General features: G+C 40.4%; 1 protein-coding gene across 1 annotated transcript in view; it reads left to right on the top strand.

Annotated features, from left to right (window-relative positions):
- The window catches only part of LOC120727498 (collagen alpha-5(IV) chain-like), a 31,228-nt gene extending 10,542 nt beyond the window's left edge, over positions 1 to 20,686 (top strand). The window contains exons 20-52 of the mRNA XM_040021790.1: positions 90 to 125; positions 232 to 402; positions 820 to 909; positions 1,114 to 1,197; positions 1,325 to 1,395; positions 1,486 to 1,674; positions 2,267 to 2,438; positions 2,524 to 2,613; positions 2,749 to 2,856; positions 3,010 to 3,104; positions 3,474 to 3,624; positions 3,751 to 3,861; positions 4,178 to 4,342; positions 4,523 to 4,612; positions 4,816 to 4,950; positions 5,164 to 5,262; positions 5,358 to 5,456; positions 12,970 to 13,109; positions 13,242 to 13,368; positions 13,452 to 13,532; positions 13,705 to 13,803; positions 15,654 to 15,701; positions 16,085 to 16,267; positions 16,429 to 16,559; positions 16,801 to 16,873; positions 17,003 to 17,077; positions 17,157 to 17,282; positions 17,385 to 17,480; positions 18,469 to 18,678; positions 18,798 to 18,975; positions 19,081 to 19,195; positions 19,294 to 19,466; positions 19,678 to 20,686. Coding sequence (XP_039877724.1) covers positions 90 to 125; positions 232 to 402; positions 820 to 909; positions 1,114 to 1,197; positions 1,325 to 1,395; positions 1,486 to 1,674; positions 2,267 to 2,438; positions 2,524 to 2,613; positions 2,749 to 2,856; positions 3,010 to 3,104; positions 3,474 to 3,624; positions 3,751 to 3,861; positions 4,178 to 4,342; positions 4,523 to 4,612; positions 4,816 to 4,950; positions 5,164 to 5,262; positions 5,358 to 5,456; positions 12,970 to 13,109; positions 13,242 to 13,368; positions 13,452 to 13,532; positions 13,705 to 13,803; positions 15,654 to 15,701; positions 16,085 to 16,267; positions 16,429 to 16,559; positions 16,801 to 16,873; positions 17,003 to 17,077; positions 17,157 to 17,282; positions 17,385 to 17,480; positions 18,469 to 18,678; positions 18,798 to 18,975; positions 19,081 to 19,195; positions 19,294 to 19,466; positions 19,678 to 19,780 — 3,914 coding nt within the window. The 3' untranslated portion in view covers positions 19,781 to 20,686. The remainder of the gene's footprint in view (positions 1 to 89; positions 126 to 231; positions 403 to 819; positions 910 to 1,113; positions 1,198 to 1,324; positions 1,396 to 1,485; positions 1,675 to 2,266; positions 2,439 to 2,523; positions 2,614 to 2,748; positions 2,857 to 3,009; positions 3,105 to 3,473; positions 3,625 to 3,750; positions 3,862 to 4,177; positions 4,343 to 4,522; positions 4,613 to 4,815; positions 4,951 to 5,163; positions 5,263 to 5,357; positions 5,457 to 12,969; positions 13,110 to 13,241; positions 13,369 to 13,451; positions 13,533 to 13,704; positions 13,804 to 15,653; positions 15,702 to 16,084; positions 16,268 to 16,428; positions 16,560 to 16,800; positions 16,874 to 17,002; positions 17,078 to 17,156; positions 17,283 to 17,384; positions 17,481 to 18,468; positions 18,679 to 18,797; positions 18,976 to 19,080; positions 19,196 to 19,293; positions 19,467 to 19,677) is intronic.
- The last annotated feature ends 287 nt before the right edge of the window (positions 20,687 to 20,973 follow it).

The following is a 20,973-nucleotide window of genomic DNA, read 5'->3' as shown; positions in this document are numbered from 1 at the left end:
ACCAGTCATGAGCCGATGAAAAAAAACCCTGCTTTATTGTAGCTGACTTGCCCATACAGTAATAACACATGTGGCTATTCTTTTCTCAGGTATTGTGGGCTTTCCTGGACCACGAGGACCTCCAGGTGTGAAGAAAGAATTTGAAAGAGAATAACATCCTTTGTACCTTCATCCACATGTTAAGCTTATTTTGTAAAGCTTGCTCATGGCCTCTCACTTTACCCTGCACAGGATTAGGTATTGATGCGCCTGGCCTACATGGTCCCAATGGCTTTCCAGGCCTAAAAGGTGATTCTGGGGAGCCTGGGGCTGATTATATCGGACCTCCGGGTCCAGATGGAGAGCCTGGTGACCAAGGACCTCCTGGAGATCAGGGCCCACCTGGAATCCCTGAAGACAGAAGTATGCAAAAATGTTCTCCCCCAAATACTATAACTTCAAATGCTAACAATAAACCCACTGCAAGATGTCATGTCACAATTGGTTTGGGGTGAGTGGATGAAGACAGGACAAAGACATGCTGTGGAAGAGACAAAACAACAACTAATTAAATGTTCAATATCTATCATGCTTAACAAAACAAATAAATAAACAAATAACTTTGAAAGTTTAGCTTTTTATTTATAGAATTGTAGCATGTATGTTGTGGACCACTGATAGTCATTGAACAGAGTGGATATGGATTTTTAAACTCTTAGATATAGGCTAAATTACTATAGTGAAGGATATTAATGACATACTACTGCAATAATTATACAGATATTTAGAGGAAATTTTTTGAAAGTGTAATTAGGAAACTAAATTTGTTGTCGTTTGTAGCTAACAGAGTTACCAAGGGTCTGCCAGGAATTAAAGGAGTGAATGGATTGCCTGGACTCATGGGATACGATGGGGTGTTTGGAATGAAAGGTTGGATTGTTTTTAAAGCCTTCTTTTTTAATTTTTTAAACCATTGTAGTTAGTATTTATTATTTATTTCAAACTTGTTATGACTTACTTTTACTAGCAGACTACTGTGTTGTGTGCAGTTGTCATCAAGGCCTTTGAATCTCATATATAAAATAATATCGTGCAATAATTGAGATTTTAAAAAATGTTTGTTTCTTTGTACAGGACAAAAGGGGGATCCCTGTTATGAGTGTACTGGATCAGGATTCCCAGGACCTCCAGGTCCCCAGGGTGAAACTGGCCCGCCTGGTAACAAGCACTGCATAACAGATGAATTTTATTCTATCTGAGTTGCCCATTCAAATGCACTTTTACTGGTAGTGATGGAAAGCAAATAAGATTTAAAACTAGAATGTGCACTATTTCTGCCGCTCAGGCTTCAATCAGCCTCGAGGTGATAAAGGTGATCCCGGTTTCCCAGGACCTAAAGGCTTACCAGGAAGACCTGTAAGAAAACATGTCTTGAAATTTTTTGCTTTGTTGTTGTTTTGTTTTTCTTTACCTATGTAAACACTTAATATTAATTCTTTTCCAAAGGGTCCAATTGGTGAAGCAGGTTTTCCAGGTCGAAAAGGAGAGAAGGGAGAGTCGTATTCCTTTGGTGCTCCTGGGCCAAATGGAGAAAAAGGGGACCAGGGACAGCTTGGGAGGCCTGGGGATCCGGGTTTACCTGGACTTCCAGGATTGCCAGGTCGCAAAGGCAATCCAGGGCTTCCAGGGGATCCGGTGAGAAATTGTTGACAAATCTGAGTTTTACATGACATTTTTTGCCTTGTACAATTCCACATCTCAGGTGTCACATTTGATGCTTCAGAGGTTTTAACATGTCAGCCCGTTCTGACTCCCGAGGCGTAACATGTCAACGTTTTGTCAAGTCCCGCAGCGTTCCTGAGGAACGCGAAAGGAGACCTTCGGCGTTCTTATGGTACGCGGCGGGCTATGGCTGGAATCCAGTGCAATGACGCTCCAGCCCTGTATTCCAGCCCTAAACCTAACCTTATCCCTAGCCCTGACCATAACCTTATTCCTGACCTTAACCAGGACTTTAATGATGTTAAATAGCGTGTTTCTAAGCGATTTGAAGAAAAAGAGCAAACATGTGTAGATTCAGTCCAGACGGTTCTCATATTTCCTCTTTTTTCCGAGGTCGTCATTTAGGAACGTGGTGGGTAGCCGAAAACGTAATATGGTGACGATTTGTCACCTAGCGTAAAATGTTACGCTTTGGGAGTGAGAACGTGTTGCAGCCATGTACAGGAGCAAAACAATATTTTTTTTTTTAGTCATAGCTAGAACAACTATTCTGCCCACTCTCTAGTATTTCTTCTCTGGTGAAACGGGAGACCGTGGAGTCCAAGGCCCACCAGGCCCTTTAGGCAGACCAGGACCAGACGGCTACTCTGGGCCAGTGGGTTATGGACCTGCTGGGCCTCCAGGAATGAAAGGAGATAATGGGGTATCTGGCTTTCCAGGGCAGCCAGGAATTCCAGGTTATATTATATACTGATTAGTGTAAAATTTAATAAAAACTTAAATATAGTAAAATACTAACATACATTCTCTCCTTTATTGCAGGAGAAAAGGGGGAACCTGGAGTCATATACAGTAAAGGACTTCCTGGCCCACCTGGATTGAAGGGTTGGCCAGGTTCACCTGGAAGCCCAGGTAAGTACTGCATGTGGATATGCTGTATGGATGCATAACTCAATAGGTGGATGAATAATTGGCTGGATGGAAAACAATGGCTAAATTATAATAGCAGAAGAGAAACATATTTTATATCACCAAAACAAATGTCAGGTCATCCAGGGGCTCCAGGTCGTCTAGGACCACCAGGTATACCAGGCCAGAAAGGAGAACGTGGCCCGTTGTCATTTCCTGGAATGCCAGGGAAACAAGGACAGAAAGGTAGGTTCTGTGAATTTATGCAGAAAACATTTGCATATTTGCAAACACATAAAATATTTCCTAGATATGAGATTACTTTAATTGTCTCAAAAGGAAATGAGGACTAGTCACATAGATGATTTATGTGTTTACTGATAAGTATGTATTTTTCAGGTGACAAGGGCCAACCAGGTGTCCCAGGCCCTCCAGGTAGAGGTTCCCCAGGTCAGCCAGGCCAAGAAGGCCCTCCTGGTCCTCCAGGACCAAAGGTTAGAAACAAAGTTGATACAACAGACATCTTCATATAGCAAACACTCTATTGCACTTTACTGGTCTTTACAGGAAGGTATAAAAGCAAAAAAATAAATAAATAAAAATTATTTTTTACATTATTGTCTAGGTATTTGATTTTAAAAACTGGCCCATCAAATGATTGCTTCCTTCATGTTATGTCAGTTCTTTGTGAAGGGAGATCAGGGAATGACAAAAAAATGAGAAAATGCAGCATTTTTTTTTGTCATAATCAAAGGCTTGGAACATTACACTACCAAACATTATACCTTGCAATATAATTCTGGAAGCAGATTAAGTAGTGAATGCTAACATATACATTATGTCCTCTATTTTTCTAATAACAGGGTGATAGCAACCTTGGACACCCTGGGCCTCCAGGCTTCCCAGGGCTTCCAGGTGAAGATGGAGATCCAGGGCCTGCAGGTGATCCTGGGAATCCTGGCTTACCTGGATATCCAGGGCTAACTGGCAGTCCTGGTTTTCCAGGAGAAAAGGGTACTGATGACTAAACTGACTATTGACTAAAATCAAAACTGTACTCTTCATAAGCACATAATAAAGCACAAACTTGCAACAATATTGATCTGTTTGCTACATTGATTGTGTTATTGATTTGTGCAGGAGTAAAGGGTTCTGAAGGGCTTCCAGGGCTACCTGGTAGCAAAGAATCATGTAAAGGCTTGCCTGGGCCAAGTGGAGAACCAGGACCAAGTGGTTATGAAGGACCTCAAGGTTAGTCTATGCTAGACTTGTGTGGTGTATTTGGTGTTAGCCCTGAAAGAACATTACAGACAGATAAAAAACAGGTAAAAGCTTAGTAATACCAATCTGGATATAAAATTAGTGCAGTTATGGCGTTAACGTCATTTTAACGAGATTAACGCTGACAGCACTAATATTTTTATATATTATATTTCCTTTGCTCCTCACCTTTATACACACATACACACACACACACACACACACACACACACATATATATATATATATATATATATATATATATATATATATATATATTTTTTTTTTTTTTTTTTTTTTTTTTTAGGACCTAATGGCTTTCCTGGTGAGAAGGGAAATCAAGGTTTGCCTGGGTTTGGTCTTCCTGGCCCTGCTGGTGAACCTGGGTTCCCTGGGCCATCAAGACCAGGTTCACAAGGACATCATGGACAAAAAGGAATCAAAGGACAAAATGGCCTACCTGGTCAACCAGGTACAGTATTCCTTATCTGATAGACCATTCATATTTAAATTCATCAATATGGAATAGTTAAAAAATCTGGGTTTTTCGTGTATGTGAGTACTTAATGTGATGTTGAAAATACCAAAATTACTTTATGAGTTTTTACAATGTATTGATTTTTATCAAAATATTCAACTTCACTTTTGTTAGGACCCAGAGGAGACCCTGGACCAGATGGATTGCCATCAGGATATGGACCAGATGGGTTGCCTGGAATTGTAGGTCCACCTGGTCAAAGAGGTAAACACAAATGCAACACAAACACACGTGCGCGTGCACACAAACACAATGCATATAATATACACAAACAATAAATATAAAAAACAAAGTTAAGTCATGTCAGATCTGAAACAATATAATAGTTTTTGCCTCTGTGACAGTAATTTATGAAAAACTGATTTATATAAAACTGATGAAGTTAGAGCTACCATGGCTATTTGCAGGTGACTCTGGCCCAGATGGGCCTAGAGGTCCTCCAGGCCCCCCAGGTATGAATGGAGACCAAGGTCCCAAAGGTGCCCCAGGAGCTCCATCACCACAAAATTATACTGCGAACTCAGGGGACCCTGGTCCACCAGGTACACTTTCCAGTAAAGTCTTGTTCAAAAAATGTCCTTTTACAGTCTTTAATGTTTCTGAGATTTTTTATGTATTTTATTTTATTTATTTATTTATTTATTTATTTATTTATTTATTTATTTATTTATTTTACAAAGGATCCATATTATATTAGGACAGGGCATTGAGTAGGATATGGTAATAATATTTTAACACTAACTGTATTGCACAAGGTAACCCTGGTCTGACTGGTCCAAGTGGGGATCCTGGCAGGAATGGATCAAAAGGGTGGAGAGGAAAAGTGGGAGCACCAGGGGATCCTGGACCAAGAGGTCTGAAATAAGCTAAACATTCACAGTGACTAGTTATTATTTTCGTTTGTAAATCTGCCAAACTGTATTTATGCTGTGTGCCTGTATGTCCCCAGGCTCACCAGGTGATCCAGGGTTGGATGGATTATTAACATCACCAGGGTTTAAAGGACATCCCGGAGCTCCAGGAGATGCAGGGCTGAGGGGGCCTCCAGGTAAGTACTGCATTTTACTTCAAGCTGAAGTTAAATAAAGAAAAATTAAGAATATTTTGGTCATCATGCTCATGAATGCTCAGTGATCACTGTGCAGAATAATTTATTGTACGATTTCTACTACTGAAAAAAAATAAAACCTTAAACTTAAAAATTTAACATGTACAAAACTTCATGTTTTAAAATCCTTTTAATAAAAAAAGATTAATAAATGACCTTTTCAGTGTGCAGTTTTTATGTAGTGAGAAAACTACAAGCATCTTCCAAGTTGCATGCCCGTTACAATAATAATAATAATGATAATAATATTGTTACATCTTTTTTGCACACGCTCTTTTCTACTCTGTAATATCCTTGTCAGTGTTCTTGATATTTATTTATAATCACCTCTTTTAACTCTTGATATTTATAATTGAGTGATTTGTATATACTAGTGCTATTTCTTAAATTTGTAAAATCTGTAACATATTTTATTGATTAATTAGTCTGTTACTGTTACTGTCTTGGAGCAGCTGTAACCTACATAATTTCCTTAGGGATTAATAAAGCATTCTGATTCTGAATAAGATGACAAGGGCCAATTTTATAGTGTATAATAATAATAATAATAATAATATTGTTAAAAAAATAATTGAAAAACAAAATGTCCTGGTAATTTTCTACCATGGACGCCAAACTATTTTCTACAAACAAGACACCTGATAAACAAAAAATGTAACCACATTTAAATTTAACGATATTCGCACATTTAACATTATCCAGAGATCAGAATAAGCTAGAATCAATGCCTTGTGGCTGTTGTGTCTCAGCCAAACAGTTCAGTTGCAATTTACATCCATGACTGTCCACTCATGATACAGCATACATATGTGGTCAGTTTTGGCCAAAATCTCACCTTTCGTTACCAAATTGCATTCACTTCATCAGTGAATCAAAGTGAACTTTTGTTCTAGATTAACACTGCAGGGTCTTTACCTTACCATACAAGGTAAAGATTGATTGACTATTAATGGTGCTATATGAATAAAACTGACCAGATTTAAAGAAGGTATGCCACATACTTGAAATGACCTCCTCAGCATTACATAAATCACAATTTCAGCAACTGTTAAGACCAGAGATGGGCAGTAACGCGTAATCTGATTACTTTTTTCAAGTAATGAGTAAAGTAAGGGATTACTATTGCAAAAACGGTAATTAGATTACCGTTACTTTCCCGTAGTAACGCTGCGTTACTGCGTTACTAAAATCGTGATTTTTTGCGAGAATGTCTCACGACAGTGACGTAAGCGAGTGCGCCGTTAGTGACAACAGCTGTGTGCAGATCAACAATGGATCACATATCGATTGTGGGAGAGAGTATGAGCGTGCAGCGTTTAAAGCGTGGAAGTACTGACCTTACTTTGAGTTTGATTCCATAAAAAGTGACAAAAACATTAGCGTCCATCGTGCGTGGGAAGAAAACTTCTTTTTACAGCGAAAAAAACCCCTAAACTTCCAACCAAGCACCGAGTGCGCAAAGATGTAATGGGAAATTCACAGAGAAACTCGCGGATTCTTCAACTGACCGCGGCACACCTGCACCAGGGTAAACCTCCGCCTACCGCAGTCCTGCTTTACAGGTGAAAATAGAGCAAAAGGACCGCTGAGTCTTTGACTTTATTTATTTTCTGTTGTGTTTTACTTGCATCTATTTGAAAGAGTGAGTGCAAACACAAAAAATATTTTATTTTATGTGCTGGAATGTGTAGAAAATAGGTTTAAATGTTAAACTAATTTATTCAAGTCAGAGAATGTTGCATATAATTAAATTTTTGCTTGATGCATAAAGTTAAAAGATTAAAACTGATAAAACAAGTTTAAAAAAAGAGACTTTTCCATTTGATTACATTTTGTATGATGGATTATGTAGAAAAAGTAGAATTGGGCTGAAAGATCTATCGCTTTATCACCTCTTCAGGTTGTAAATCGTGTTTTTAAAAAGTAACTAAGTAACTAAGTAATTACTTTTGAAAATAAGTAATCAGTAAAGTAACGGGATTACTTTTTTGGGGAAGTAATCAGTAATTAGTTACTGATTACTTTTTTTCAAGTAACTTGACCAACACTGGTTAAGACAGTTACAGGGAAAATGTGCCTGTCTGCAAATATTAACTAAACATTTCTATGTGCTACAACATGGACATAATAATAAATGTGCTGAGGTGAAACTAAACTTTCAATAATCTTACCACTGTAGTCTATTAACCAGCAAATCAGTCTAGCCAGCTGGTCAGCTAGCTAAAAGTCTTTACCTTAGCAACCCAAATCGGAAGCCCTTTCTCAATTCTCAAGTACACGAGTCCATACCAGATTCTCGCTAAGTCCTGACTTTGTAAGTTCGCACAGGAATCCGGATTTAGCAAGAACGCGAGTACGGACTTGCGATTTGTACAATTGGAACACCAACATACTTGATGATGTCACCGGTCCCGAGTTTTTACTGCCATCCGCACTTAATTTAACTGTGATTAATTTGTTATGAAGCTTAACTTTAATCTTAGCCAAACCGATTTACTCATGAACAAATAAAACACTGAAATAAAGCAAACATTAAGATTTAGAAGTTATCTAAGTGACTTATATATCATATTTAATCTGAGTAGCGAAATCTCTCTATTAATAAAAATACATGTATGCCTGAATAAAAAAACAGGTGAGATGTTAGAACGCTGTTAGTTTTATTATAGTAGACACTTAAAAATTATAACAGACAGCTGCCGGGGTTCGGAAGAGAACTGAACAAATATTTAAAATATAATATGATCATTTTTGGAGCAGCCTTCAGAATCTCCACGTTTTTACACGTTTTTGTTCCCGGTGAAAATGTTTCTTCTTGAATTAAAATATTTTTAATGTTAGGTTTAATTCAGAGTCAGTAATATTTTTAAGTTATCTAAGTGACTTATATATCTTAACCTGAGTAGCGAAAGACAGTGGTGGGTTTGAAAACGATTTGCCGGAGTCTGGTGTTCTCACGGGCTCTAGTGAGCCTTGCCCCCAGCTAGCTATCGAGCTGGTGGGTAACAGAAGTCTCTGAAAATGTTGGAGCACTTTTGCGAATATGTGGTGTCTTGATAAACCGAGCAGATATTTGAAGTTTACACAGCTACATTCTCACCTGAAAACATGTTAAAAGTTTATTTTGTGACGCAGAAAGAGTAATATTTAAAAGTTTTTAGCCGTGCTTCTCCACCATTGCCGCGTTTGAGTTTTGGACGAAATGCATTCTGGGATATTTAGCTGTACCAAGTCCACACAAGTCACCACGGATGCATGCTTGATAAAACGGGCGGAGCGAGAACACATTCGGGAACTTTTCGCATTCTCGGCTTGATGCGTACTTTAGCCGTGTCCCAAAACCTAGGCCGCAACCTTCACAGGCCACATTTGTAGACCGATTACGTCACAGCTATGTGGTGAAGGCTGTCCCAATTCAAAGGCTGCTCCAAATGCAGCTGACAAATGTGTCCCTCATTTCCCTGAAATTGAAGGATGGGTCGGGTGTGTCCTTCGTGGCCAAACCTATCCCAGAATTCATAGCGCGGCCCAGCCAATTCCAGTTTCCAACAATGGCGGCTGCTATTTAGTTTTGATATTACTCTTATTACTCTTTCTAGGTCACGAAATAAACTTTTAAGATATTTTCAGGCGAGAATGTAGCTGTGTAAACTTCAAATATCTGCTCGATTTATCAAGACATCACATATTTGAAAAAGTGCTCCGATGTTTTTGGAGACATCTGTTACCCACCAGATCGATAACTAGCCAGGGGTTCAAGGGTCACTAGAGCCGGCGAGAACAACGGACTCCCAGCACATTGTTTTTTAAACCCCCCGCTACTCAGGTTAAACATGATATATAAGTCACTTAGGTAACTTAAAAATTTTTATTGTTTGGCTTTTTCAGTGTTTTATTTGTTCCTGAGTAAATCGGTTTGGCTGAGATTAAAGACATTAGATTAGATTAGATTAGATAAAACTTTTCCTCTTGGGTTTTCACCCAGCTGAATAAACGTCAAACAGTAAACTGATTAAACACAAGTGTGAGATGGTCGAGAATTTACTCCAGTGTGCTGTTATATTTTAGATAGCAAGGAGCAGACGGCTGAGTTTATCAAACTCCACCGAGACAGCGGTGACGCAAATCTGAAGGCTAGACCGTCCCATTTCACAGCTGCTCACTTCCAGCCTTCTCGGTTTTCGAAGGACCTGGCCCACGTAGATCGCGAAGGCCGGGTCCTCCGAAAGATGCGGCCTAGGTTGTGGGACACAGCTTTTGAATTGGTACTTGTTCTCTGACTGATGACTTATCACGAGTCCACAAGAACCCGGGTATGCACAAGTACTCATATTGAGACAGGCAACTGTTAGCATCTGGTCACAGCAGACATCAGTTAGCAAATAAATTAATAATTATTTCTCAATAAAAACATGTAAGCTTTAAAAAAAAAACTTTTTTAATATTTTAACAAATTAAAAATGTTTTAACATATTTTAATAAAAAAACAAAACAAAAAATGTATAAGCTTTAATATGTACTAATAGTACATTAATAGTAATAGTAATTAATAGGGGTGCAACGATACACAAAATTCACGGTTCGGTTCGGTTCGATACTTTGGTGTCACGGTTCGATATTTTTTCGATACAAAAAAATGTTCATGCCTTTTTAATTTGTCATTTATTAAATTTTCACGGCACATTCCGCACCACATCTCTGTGCGTTCATCATTTGTTTGAAGCCAGCTCACCTCCTGCAACTACTTTTCCGAGAATACGTGCTTCTTTTGTGGTTCGGACTCCTTCTGACATTTCTTGAGGTGGAGGAACATCACAGTAATTGCTTAAAGGAGCTTCTTCGACATCTTTAAGAGTTCTAAACAAATGTCTGTCCTCCTCCTGAAAATCTTATGTATGCAAACACGCGTTGCAACTTCTTACCTTGTGCCCGTTTTTTATTTTGACAGCGAATGCGCACCTGCGGACCACTTATGTGCACCCCTGGTTATTTCGCTTGTCATATTGCAGCCACAGAAATTCTTTTGTCCATGAAACCATAAAGCTGCACTTTCTTTTTGCCTTATAGTCTGATTTGTCATAACTTTTCCGTTTTGTGGTAAGCTTTTCTTTGGCTGTCACTTCTTCACCCTGACCTGTCTTATTTGGCTCAGCAGAACTAAAATATTGTGGCGAGCTCAGACAAGGAGGAGACGGAGGTATCGTTTGGTCTTGCTTCCCGTGAGCTAGCCAGGGAGCACAGCCGTTTATTGACACCTGCAGAAGAACACTGCCGCTAGCTAACTGCTCAGCGCGGCAACAGCACAGCGCAGCAACAACAACAACAACAACAACACACAGGGCGCCCTCTGACCCCGGAAGGACACACCGTCGCAGCGAGAGGGCGTCACCCGTCACTATGGCAACATAAACAAAACATAACTGTACAAACAGAACCCCGAACAGCCCTGACCCGCTACATAGCCCCCACCTAAGGGGTCAGTCGTCCCCGACGACCCCATTACCCCACACAAAGTCCTGCAAATGTCCAGGTGCCTTCTTTTGGCGCACCGGCCGGTCACGACCGGCGGGGGAAAAGTCACTCGGCTCAGAACATGGAGTGCCACCATCATCCCACTTCTGACACCAATGTGGCGAGCTCAGACAAGGAGGAGACAGAGGTATCGTTTGGTCTTGCTTCCCGTGAGCTAGCCAGGGAGCACAGCCGTTTATTGACATCTGCAGAAGAACACTGCCGCTAGCTAACTGCTCAGCGCGGCAACAGCACAGCAACAACAACAACAACAACACACAGGGCGCCCTCTGACCCCGGAAGGACACACCGTCGCAGCGAGAGGGCGTCACCCGTCACTATGGCAACATAAACAAAACATAACTGTACAAACAGAACCCCGAACAGCCCTGACCCGCTACAATATATATCCTGCTGCTTTTACACACGCACTCACATAACGCTCAGCGATTCTCTGCGCGATCAACCTCTCACATGTTTAAGCTTGCTGCGGAGATTTCACTTGTCATGTTTGCATAGTAAGCTAACGATTGATAAGACGATGTCAGAGGAATTGGTGCGCAAATTATCATCACTCACCAATCAGTGCTGTCGCTCTCTATACACAGTTCGCGCGATTGCAAAGTGAAAGCAAAAAACAAGCGCAAATTCAAACGCGATTTCAATATGTCACATATTGACAGTGGCTCACCGATGCCAATGACGTAGTTACCCAGCTACATTTCCGAAAGAATGCAAAAGCATTGACATATATTTTTCCTTCCTACGATAGGCCGACGGGCAGGGCAGAGATAGATTTTGGTAGCCCGACTGGAAAAATCGCTAGCCCCGGGATGTCGGGCAGGCGATTTTGCGAGCCCTGTATCTGATTGAGGAATCACTCATCTTTGGAAAAGAGAGTTTATTACAGCGAAATGGCTCTTTCCAAAATAAAAGCTATACTATACGCTTCTTCTGGGCTATATTCTCAGCAGCATATTAAACATATCAGGTCCCCATAAGGAGAATCATGTATTTGTTGTGTTCCCACTAGTGCTGTCAGCGTAAATCTCGTTGAAATGACGTTAAGGCCACAACACGGCAAATCTCCATTAACGAGCTACCGCGGATCGCCCGTGCATGGGGCTGGACAGCCAACACGTTAACGAGCTAACTGCGCTAACACACTAGCTCCCACCCATGTAATTGAGCATTGCGTGGCACATCCACACATCCAACATACTGTTTTACTTTAGTCCATGACGCGCTTACCTTCAGGGTCATATGTCACATGAAAACCAAAATAGTTCCAAACGCCAGATCTGAATGAGGGTGGGGGAGGTTCAATTTGCCATGTTGCAAGGAGAGCTTAACTTCTGTCTCGCTAGCTTGCCCTGCGCTCAGTGAATCTGCGTTCGACTACTCCGCCTAGGCTGCACTGTCGAGCGCAGATCCACTGAGCGCTCAACACAGACAGCATAGTCAGAAGGAAAGTTGATAAAATAAATTAAAAATGTATTTTATATTGTTCGATACATATGCGTACCGAACCGAAAGCACTGTATCGAACGGTTCAATATCGATACGAGTATCGTTGTGGCCCTAGTAATTAATAGTAATTAAGAAGTACAGAAACACATCTGCGGATAATGAATACGGAAAATCCGTTCACATCTATACAGAACAATGCATTGTATTTTTACTGATTTTTTTTTTTTTTTTACAGTTTAGGGCCCCCTTCGGATTGTGAATCGAATGTTGACACTAACAATAAGAACTGAATCATTGTGTTTTAGAATATTACTGCATGCACCTTAAACTATTGTGAATTAGAACCTTGAGCTCTAAGAGACATCTCAATAATAGTATAACATTTGATTTGAATTATTTGTTAACGTCATTATTATAAATATGATGGTAGTATAGTTATTAGAAAGTGTTACTAGTGATTTAATTCTGCCAGGGCCAAAGGGAATAAAAGGAGATCGAGGAATACTGGGAAAACCAGGGCGAGATGGTGATCAGGGTAAAACTGGTTTCAAAGGAGCTACTGGGGAACCAAAGTACAATGGATATGGGCCACCTGGACCAGCAGGCCAAAAGGTAGAATTTAAATGTCACTGATGCAGTAGAGAAGATTCCAGTAAATAAATACAAATGTGTATATTATTTGAAACAAATGTGTTCACCAATAGGTTCTTTATCCCTCTTTCATTATTTCCTTCGTGTCCTCAGGGTGAACCGGGATTGACTAATACTAATTTGATGAAGGGTCAAAAAGGACAACCTGGAATTGCAGGAACAGAGGGTTTACCAGGAATTTTTGGACTCAAGGGAGACCCAGGACCTACTGGACTAAATGGTTTGTACAACTGATAAAATATTAGACAGCTTTAACGCTCTACCTCTCTACCCAACTCTCTCTGTTCACTCCTTCTGTCTCAGGTCCCTCAGGGTCTCAAGGGCCAGAAGGGTCAGATGGCCCTCCAGGTAGCAAAGGGCAACGCGGACCTAATGGACCACAAGGCAAAGTCCTTTTAATTGCAACTATATGAAGAAACTTTTTTCACCACATATTTTTGAAGTGCAACCCATTGTCTCATTCCAGGATCAATTCGAAATGATCAAATAGTACTTTCACTTTTTATTCATACTTTAAGTTTAATCGAGTGTACGTTTTAAAATGTGTTTGCCTCAGGTAATGTGGGTCCAACAGGAAATAGAGGACTTCCAGGTCCGAAAGGCAGCCAGGGCTTGGATGGGATTCCTGGCCCAGCCGGGCAGAAAGGGGAGACTAGTAAGCCAAATACTGCATAAAAAATGTTTGTATGGTTCTTTGAGGTCATGTATAATCCTATGTAATTATGTATTTATTAGGGGTGCAACGATATTCGTATCGATATTGAACCGTTCGATACAGTGCTTTCAGTTCGGTACGCATATGTATCGAACAATACAACATTTGTAATTTATTTTATCAATTTTCCTTCTGACGATGCTGTCTGTGTTGAGCGCTCAGTGAATCTGTGTTCGACTACTCCGCCTAGGCTGCACTGTCGAGCGCAGATCCACTGAGCGCTCAACACAGACAGCATAGTCAGAAGGAAGAGCGCAGGGCAAGCTAGCGAGACAGAAGTTAAGCTCTACTTGCAACATTCAGATCTGGCGTTTGGAATTATTTTGGTTTTCATGTGACGTATGACCCTGAAGGTAAGCGAGTCATGGACTAAAGTAAAACAGTATGTTGGATGTGCCATGCAATGCTCAATTACATTGGTGTGAACTAGTGTGTTAGCGCAGTTAGCTCGTTAATGTGTTGGCCGTCTAGCCCCATGCACGGAGCGATCGGCGGTAGCTCGTTAACGGAGATTTGCCGTGTTGTGGCGTTAAGGTCATTTCAACGAGATTAACCTGAAAGCACTAGTGGGAACACAACGAATATGACTGCACATTTACGCCGACATCATCCTAGTGCAAAGACAAAAACAACAAGCATGCTACTAACTTTAGCCGAGTCATTTAGACAGCTGTTAGCACATGATTCTCCTTATGCTGCTGAGAATATAGCCCAGAAGAAGCGGATAGTATAGCTTTTATTTTGGAAAGAGCCGTTTCTCTGTAATAAACTCTCTTTTCCAAAGATGAGTGATTCCTCAATCAGATACAGGGCTTGCAATATCGCTAGCCCGACGTCCCGGAGCTAGCGATTTTTTCAGTCGGGCTACCAAAATCTATCTCTTCCCTGCCTGGCTATTGTAGGAAAAATATATGTCAATGCTTTTGCATTCTTTCGGAAATGTAGCTGGGTAATTATGTCATTGGCATCGGTGAGCCACTGTCAATATGTGACATATTGAAGTCGCGTTTGAATTTGCGCTTGTTTTTTGCTTTCACTTTGCAATCGTGCGAACTGTGTATAGAGAGCGACAGCACTGATCTGTGAGTGATGATAATTTGTGCACCAATTCCTCTGACATCGTCTTATTAATGGTTAGCTTACTATGCAAACATGACAAGTGAAATCTCCGCAGCAAGCTTAAACATGTGAGAGGTTGATCGCGCAGAGAATCGCTGAGCTTATGTGAGTGAGCGTGTAAAAGCATTTCAGTTCTGCTGAGCCAAATAAGACAGGTCAGGGTGAAGAAGTGACAGCCAAAGAAAAGCTTACCACAAAACGGAGAAGTTATGACAAATCAGACTATAAGGCAAAAAGAAAGTGCAGCTTTATGGTTTCATGGACAAAAGAATTTCTGTGGCTGCAATATGATGAGCTAAATAACCAGGGCTGCACATAAGTGGTCCGCAGGTGCGCATTCGCTGTCAAAATAAAAAATGCGCACAAGGGTTAGGGTTAAATTTAAAAACTGTACTTTTGAGTTAAAATATATATTTATAATTTTAATAAATGACAAATTAAAAAGGCATGAAAATTTTTTTTGTATCGAAAAAATATCGAACCGTGACACCAAAGTATCGAACCGAACCGAACCGTGAATTTTGTGTATCGTTGCACCCCTAGTATTTATGTATGCTTTTTTCTTTTGTCTAAAATTAAAAAGGCCTGTAGAATAGCTATCTCTTTCATAGCTAATGGTACCCCTGAATGGCACAGGCAAATTCATCTGTTCTTATATCGCTCTTCTGCAGTCTTGATAGAAGGGAGTCCTGGGAAGCGTGGTGACCCTGGTCAGCCAGGTGAGTCACATACCAGTCACATTACCCTCTAAAGGAGCTGGGGATTGGGGGTTATGCAGGAGGGCGAGGGTCCAGTGTTTCGTTTTGGGATTTGTTTGGTTTTTTTCTTTTCTTTTCTTTCTTATTTTAGATAATCTTGGAAAAACACTGAATACATTCAACCACACCCAGAGACCTGATGTACTTACAGTATAATCCGCATGCTGGAAGTTAAATAATGAGCGATACATATAGCAACAAACAAAGCACTCATCAGTTGATGTATTTATATGTAATATCAAACAATAAAATATACTAAAGGCCTGTTCCATTACATTAAATTATGCATCACTACTAAAATAATTCCTTACTGATTTAGACTAATTGCTCTTTCCATTCTGTAGGTCCTCCTGGATATCCTGGCCTCCCTGGGTTGTCTGTTACAGGGATTCATGGACTAACAGGAGACAAAGGAATTCCAGGTCCACAAGGCATCCTTGGCCCAAGAGGGTCACCTGGAAGAGAAGCCGCATGTCTTCCTGGGTATAGAGGAGACCCTGGCGAACCTGGATATCCTGGGAGGAAAGGTTAGAATCTACTCGAGTAGAGTAAGTTGTAGGTCCAGATGATGATTTCAGTTTATGTAATTTGGTCACTGTATGGAAGTTCTTGCATGCCTATTTCACTAGGCCACTCATCCTCAATTACTTTTATCTTTATAATCAGTGCCTTTCTAATCTCAATGTAGGCTACCCTGGCCCACCTGGTCCTCCAGGTACAGCAGTGCCTGGGTTAAAAGGAGACAGAGGGGACCCAGGTCTTCCAGGAAGCCAGGGTAATCTAGGGGAACCAGGAGATCCAGGCCCACAAGGACCACCTGTACGTTTTTACAGTAATTTACCTCTGACAAATGCCTAGAGAAAGTAGACATGAGTTTTTGATTAAAATGGAGAGTTCATAGCAAAAGATGTGTTTTACAGTTGAGGTAATCTTTCATCAAGCCTTCCTGTAGCATTCTCCACACCGTACTAAAACTAATGTTTTGTATAGAATGGCAGGTCTTCAAACTCTAACTGCAATAATTAGAGTCTGATCTTTCTATTTCCATTTGCCCCCTCAGGGTGCAATAGGCAGACCTGGAGGCCCAGGGGTAAGAGGTGACCCAGGTCTTCCAGGATTCCCAGGACCTGCTGGTAATCTATGTTGAAGAGTAACAAAGTCTGCAGCAAGTTTCTCACAATACATTTGAAACGCACATCATCATCATGCTGGAATCCATGCAGCAATACAAAGAGATAATCCCATTAATTTTTTTTCTTTAGGTAAAATTGGAGAGCCTGGGTACATCCCTGGCCCTCCTGGTCAGCCAGGGGCCCAAGGTATTCCTGGACCACCAGGTGAGTCAATACTTGATAAGCTAAGCATTACATATATCTGGGGAATAGCTTTCTAATTGCTCCTTCTGTGTACCTAAAGGGCGTAAAGGTGAGGCAACATTTAGAAAAGTAATACATGAATCAGGAGCTCAAGGCTCTCCTGGTGCCCGTGGCACATGCGGACCTCCAGGAAGAACTGGTCCACCAGGACCTCCAGGCCCACCAGGTTAATACTTTTAGAGTTAATCCTTGTTGCATGTATTACCTTTCCCTGTGTAATATGTGATATTCGAATTATAAATTTTGGTATTGAAAACTTCTTTTCCAGGCCAGCGTGGTATCAAAGGAATGCAGGGTTTCAGCCCACCTGGTCTGCCTGGATTTACAGGCTACAAAGGAGATAAAGGAAGAGCAGGGCTGCCAGGTGTGTTTAAGACTACGTCCACACATATACGGGTATTTCTGAAAACACAGCTTTTTCTATGCGTTTTGACCTTTCATCCACACATAAACAGTGTTTTGGATCACTAGGGTGGAGATTTTTGAAAACTCCAGTTTTTGCGTATACATGTGGACAAGGAAAATTGAGATTTAGTCGTGCAACGTCAAAGGTGTGCGCCTTTTTTGACGTCACGCTGTGCGCCATGTTATTGTTTACATGAGATGAATCTCTACAATGGCAGATATAGACAAAATACTGTTGCTGTTAATCTTACTATCTGCAGTTATTATCCTACCATTTAGAAAGACTGCTTTTATGCGCCATTCATCTTTATTTACTCTTTTCCTCCCAGGCTTCTAGACTTCTGATTGGCCAAGACTTCTATGCGGTTAGGATTATATTGCCAGCTGTTGCTCTGGCATGTGCTTGACAGCATTTGACTTTGTTTTTTGCGTTTACATATGGATGGGATTTTTTTTTTTTTTAAACAAAAATGGAAAATCTCCATTTACAAAAATACATGTGTACATATGGCTAAATGTTTGGGTTAAAATGTGTTTTTGTGTATATTCCAATTACACATTAGAATATAAAAAAACACTTGAAAACGTAATTTTCCAAGTATTTCAGTAGAATGTGAAGTGTTAAATGTGTTCAAATGATTGGAATTGCCTTTCAAATAGCTGGACACATCACACCTGAAAAACAATAAAAGTTCTGGTATTGGCAGCGCTCCTGCTTCACAGTTGTGCATTACATTGTGTGAATAAGAAAAAAGAAAAAATAAGGAAAAAATAATAATGCCCTCTCAGTGAAGTTATCTGCCAGTGCACATTAAAACAGGTCCTCAGTGCATTAGTGGCAGGTAGTAGTGACTATAGAACATCCCCCAACAGATTCCAAAAATATCCTTGAACAAAACTGCCCACGTGATATTATTTCATTGCATATTATGTTCTTCAATCTGCAGGTCCCGATGGCAGACCTGGAACTCCAGGTCATAAGGGTCCTGCAGGTTTGCCCGGCAGAACCGGTCCAAGTTATGCTGACAGTTTCCTGATAGTCAGGCACAGTCAGAGCATCCACCCCCCTGAATGTCCTCATGGCACTAGCTTCATCTACAGTGGTTACTCTTTCCTCTTTATCAATGGATATAAAAGAGCTCATGGGCAGGACCTTGGTAAGAGCATGGAAAACACCACACCCAGAAGTTGTATGTGCATATATAAGATGCATCTTTGCATCATTAAAAAATAAATAAAATCTGCATATTTACCAGTGTTTTAAACTGTCTCTCAGGCACCACGGGGAGCTGTCTGCCTCGTTTCTCTACAATGCCTTTTCTGTTCTGTGACACTGAAAATGCCTGCCGCTATGCTTCTCGTAATGACTATTCATACTGGTTGTCCACTGACACTCCCATGCCTATGAACATGGTTTCCATATCAGGAGAAATGCTGAAATCCTACATTAGCAGGTGGGATAAGATTGTGTATTTAGTGTGATTACCATTAACTGAAATTGCCACCTACATCTACCCTCTAACCTTATGTGGAATAAAATAATATGGATACCTGTTTAGGTGCTCAGTGTGTGAAACCACCTCCAATGTCATAGCCATCCACAGTCAGAGGACTCTCATACCAGAATGTCCTAGAGGTTGGGAATCACTGTGGACTGGGTACTCTTTCATCATGGTAAAGAAATCAGTGTTTTGTTCATTTTTACTATTTTTAAAATTTGAATTCAGAGATCTTGTTTCTCTAAGTGATTCTGTTCTTACTGTCTGTTACAGCAAACAGGTGCTGGAGCAGAGGGATCCTCGCAGCCCCTGATTTCTCCTGGCTCATGTCTGGAAAATTTCCGCCAAGTGCCCTTTATAGAGTGTCACGGCAGGGGGACGTGTAACTACTATCCTGATTCCTATAGCTACTGGCTGGCCTCCCTCGACTCCAACAACATGTTCGGGTGAACTGTTCACTTCTCTGTTTAAGGAGACATAGTTCTGTAGTTTTCAGTTAAATATTCAAGGAATCGTTCATCTTTCATTACTCTTTTGTCCAATGCTGTTTAGAGGCTTCCCAACTCAGAACAGTCTTGTGATTTGGCAACTTGTATCAAATTTAATTTGTAAAGTTATCTGTAATTATTATTGTCTCTGTATGTTGTTCTCCTACAGTAAACCCATACCTCAGACAGTGAAGGGACCTTTCCTAGAAAGCATCATCAGCCGCTGCCGAGTCTGCAGAAAACCAGGGCATCAAGGTGAAGGGTCAAGGTGAAGAGATAAATAGTCTGTTTCTCACTTCATTATGTTCATATTGGGCTTATAAGCAGAGGCTAAACTAAGATTTGTCTGGTGGAGGGCCCTATGATTTGTCAAAGAATTACTTTGCAGTAAGTTGTATAATCATTTGTATTTTTAATGCTCATAGTCTGTGATCAGCCAAGCCTGGAATCTGAGGTTTACTGAGCTGTCATTGTTGTTTCCCAACCTGCAGATAATATAAATCTGGTATAATAGGTGAAGCATCCTCAGCTTCAATTAAATATACCCTTGATATAACTTGTGACCCTAAGTGACCCTGGACACCACAGCCTGCTGTGCACCAGCCTAATATATTCCTTTAATGTCAACCGTACCACGGTACTGCAGATTAACCAGTTTAGTCTGCACTACACTACAATAAACTGCCTAGGACTGTCATAGAACACACACATGTAAAAGAGTACATGACATGTTTAAATTAAATTGGTTTTTGCTACGTCCATTTCTGTGTGAAGTTATTACGTTAAGGCTTTTTTTGTCCTGGAAAATACACCAACTTTACATTCAGCTAGCAAACAGATTCAGATTTACACTGCAAAGAAACGGTTTGTTTGTTTTCCTGATATTTGTTGAGCTGTTTGAAAAATTGACTCTGATTGGCTGTAATCTCCTGATTTAAAAAAACCACGTGACAAAGTGCCCAAACCAAAACGTAGCCGGCGTGACAAGGAAAAAACAATATGTTCAGGATGTTGTGACTTGTTGAAAATGTGGTATTACTTACAGTTGTAAAAACATAGTAAAACCTGCTCAAGTCATTTGAATATGCAGTATTTTTAATGACAACAGATATTTTTTTTTTCCATAGAGATATACAAATGTTATATCTCTATATCACTTTCTTGTGTGTGTGTGTGTGTGTGTGTGTGTGTGTGTGTGTGTGTGTGTGCGTGTGTGTGTGTGTGAAATATTTCAGATCATTTCTGAAGATCCTGTCAGTAAATAAATAACTGCAAACAAACAAAGTCACAATAACCAGCTGTAGTATGTATGCTGTAAATCTGGAGTTTTCAATTTGTTTATTCATACACACAAATATGGAGTTTTTTGAACAGTAACTCCTCAAAGCAATTCTTTGAATACCAACATGTTGAATGGTGCATGGAGAGATTAAGCATTATGACTCACATCCATTTATAAATATAC

This window comes from Simochromis diagramma, unplaced genomic scaffold (assembly GCF_900408965.1).
Source record: "Simochromis diagramma unplaced genomic scaffold, fSimDia1.1 OVJJ01000205.1, whole genome shotgun sequence".
NCBI classification, from domain to species: Eukaryota; Metazoa; Chordata; class Actinopteri; order Cichliformes; family Cichlidae; genus Simochromis; species Simochromis diagramma.
The sequence above is the reverse complement of the archived record's forward strand: the minus strand, read 5'-3'. Positions and strand labels throughout refer to the sequence as shown.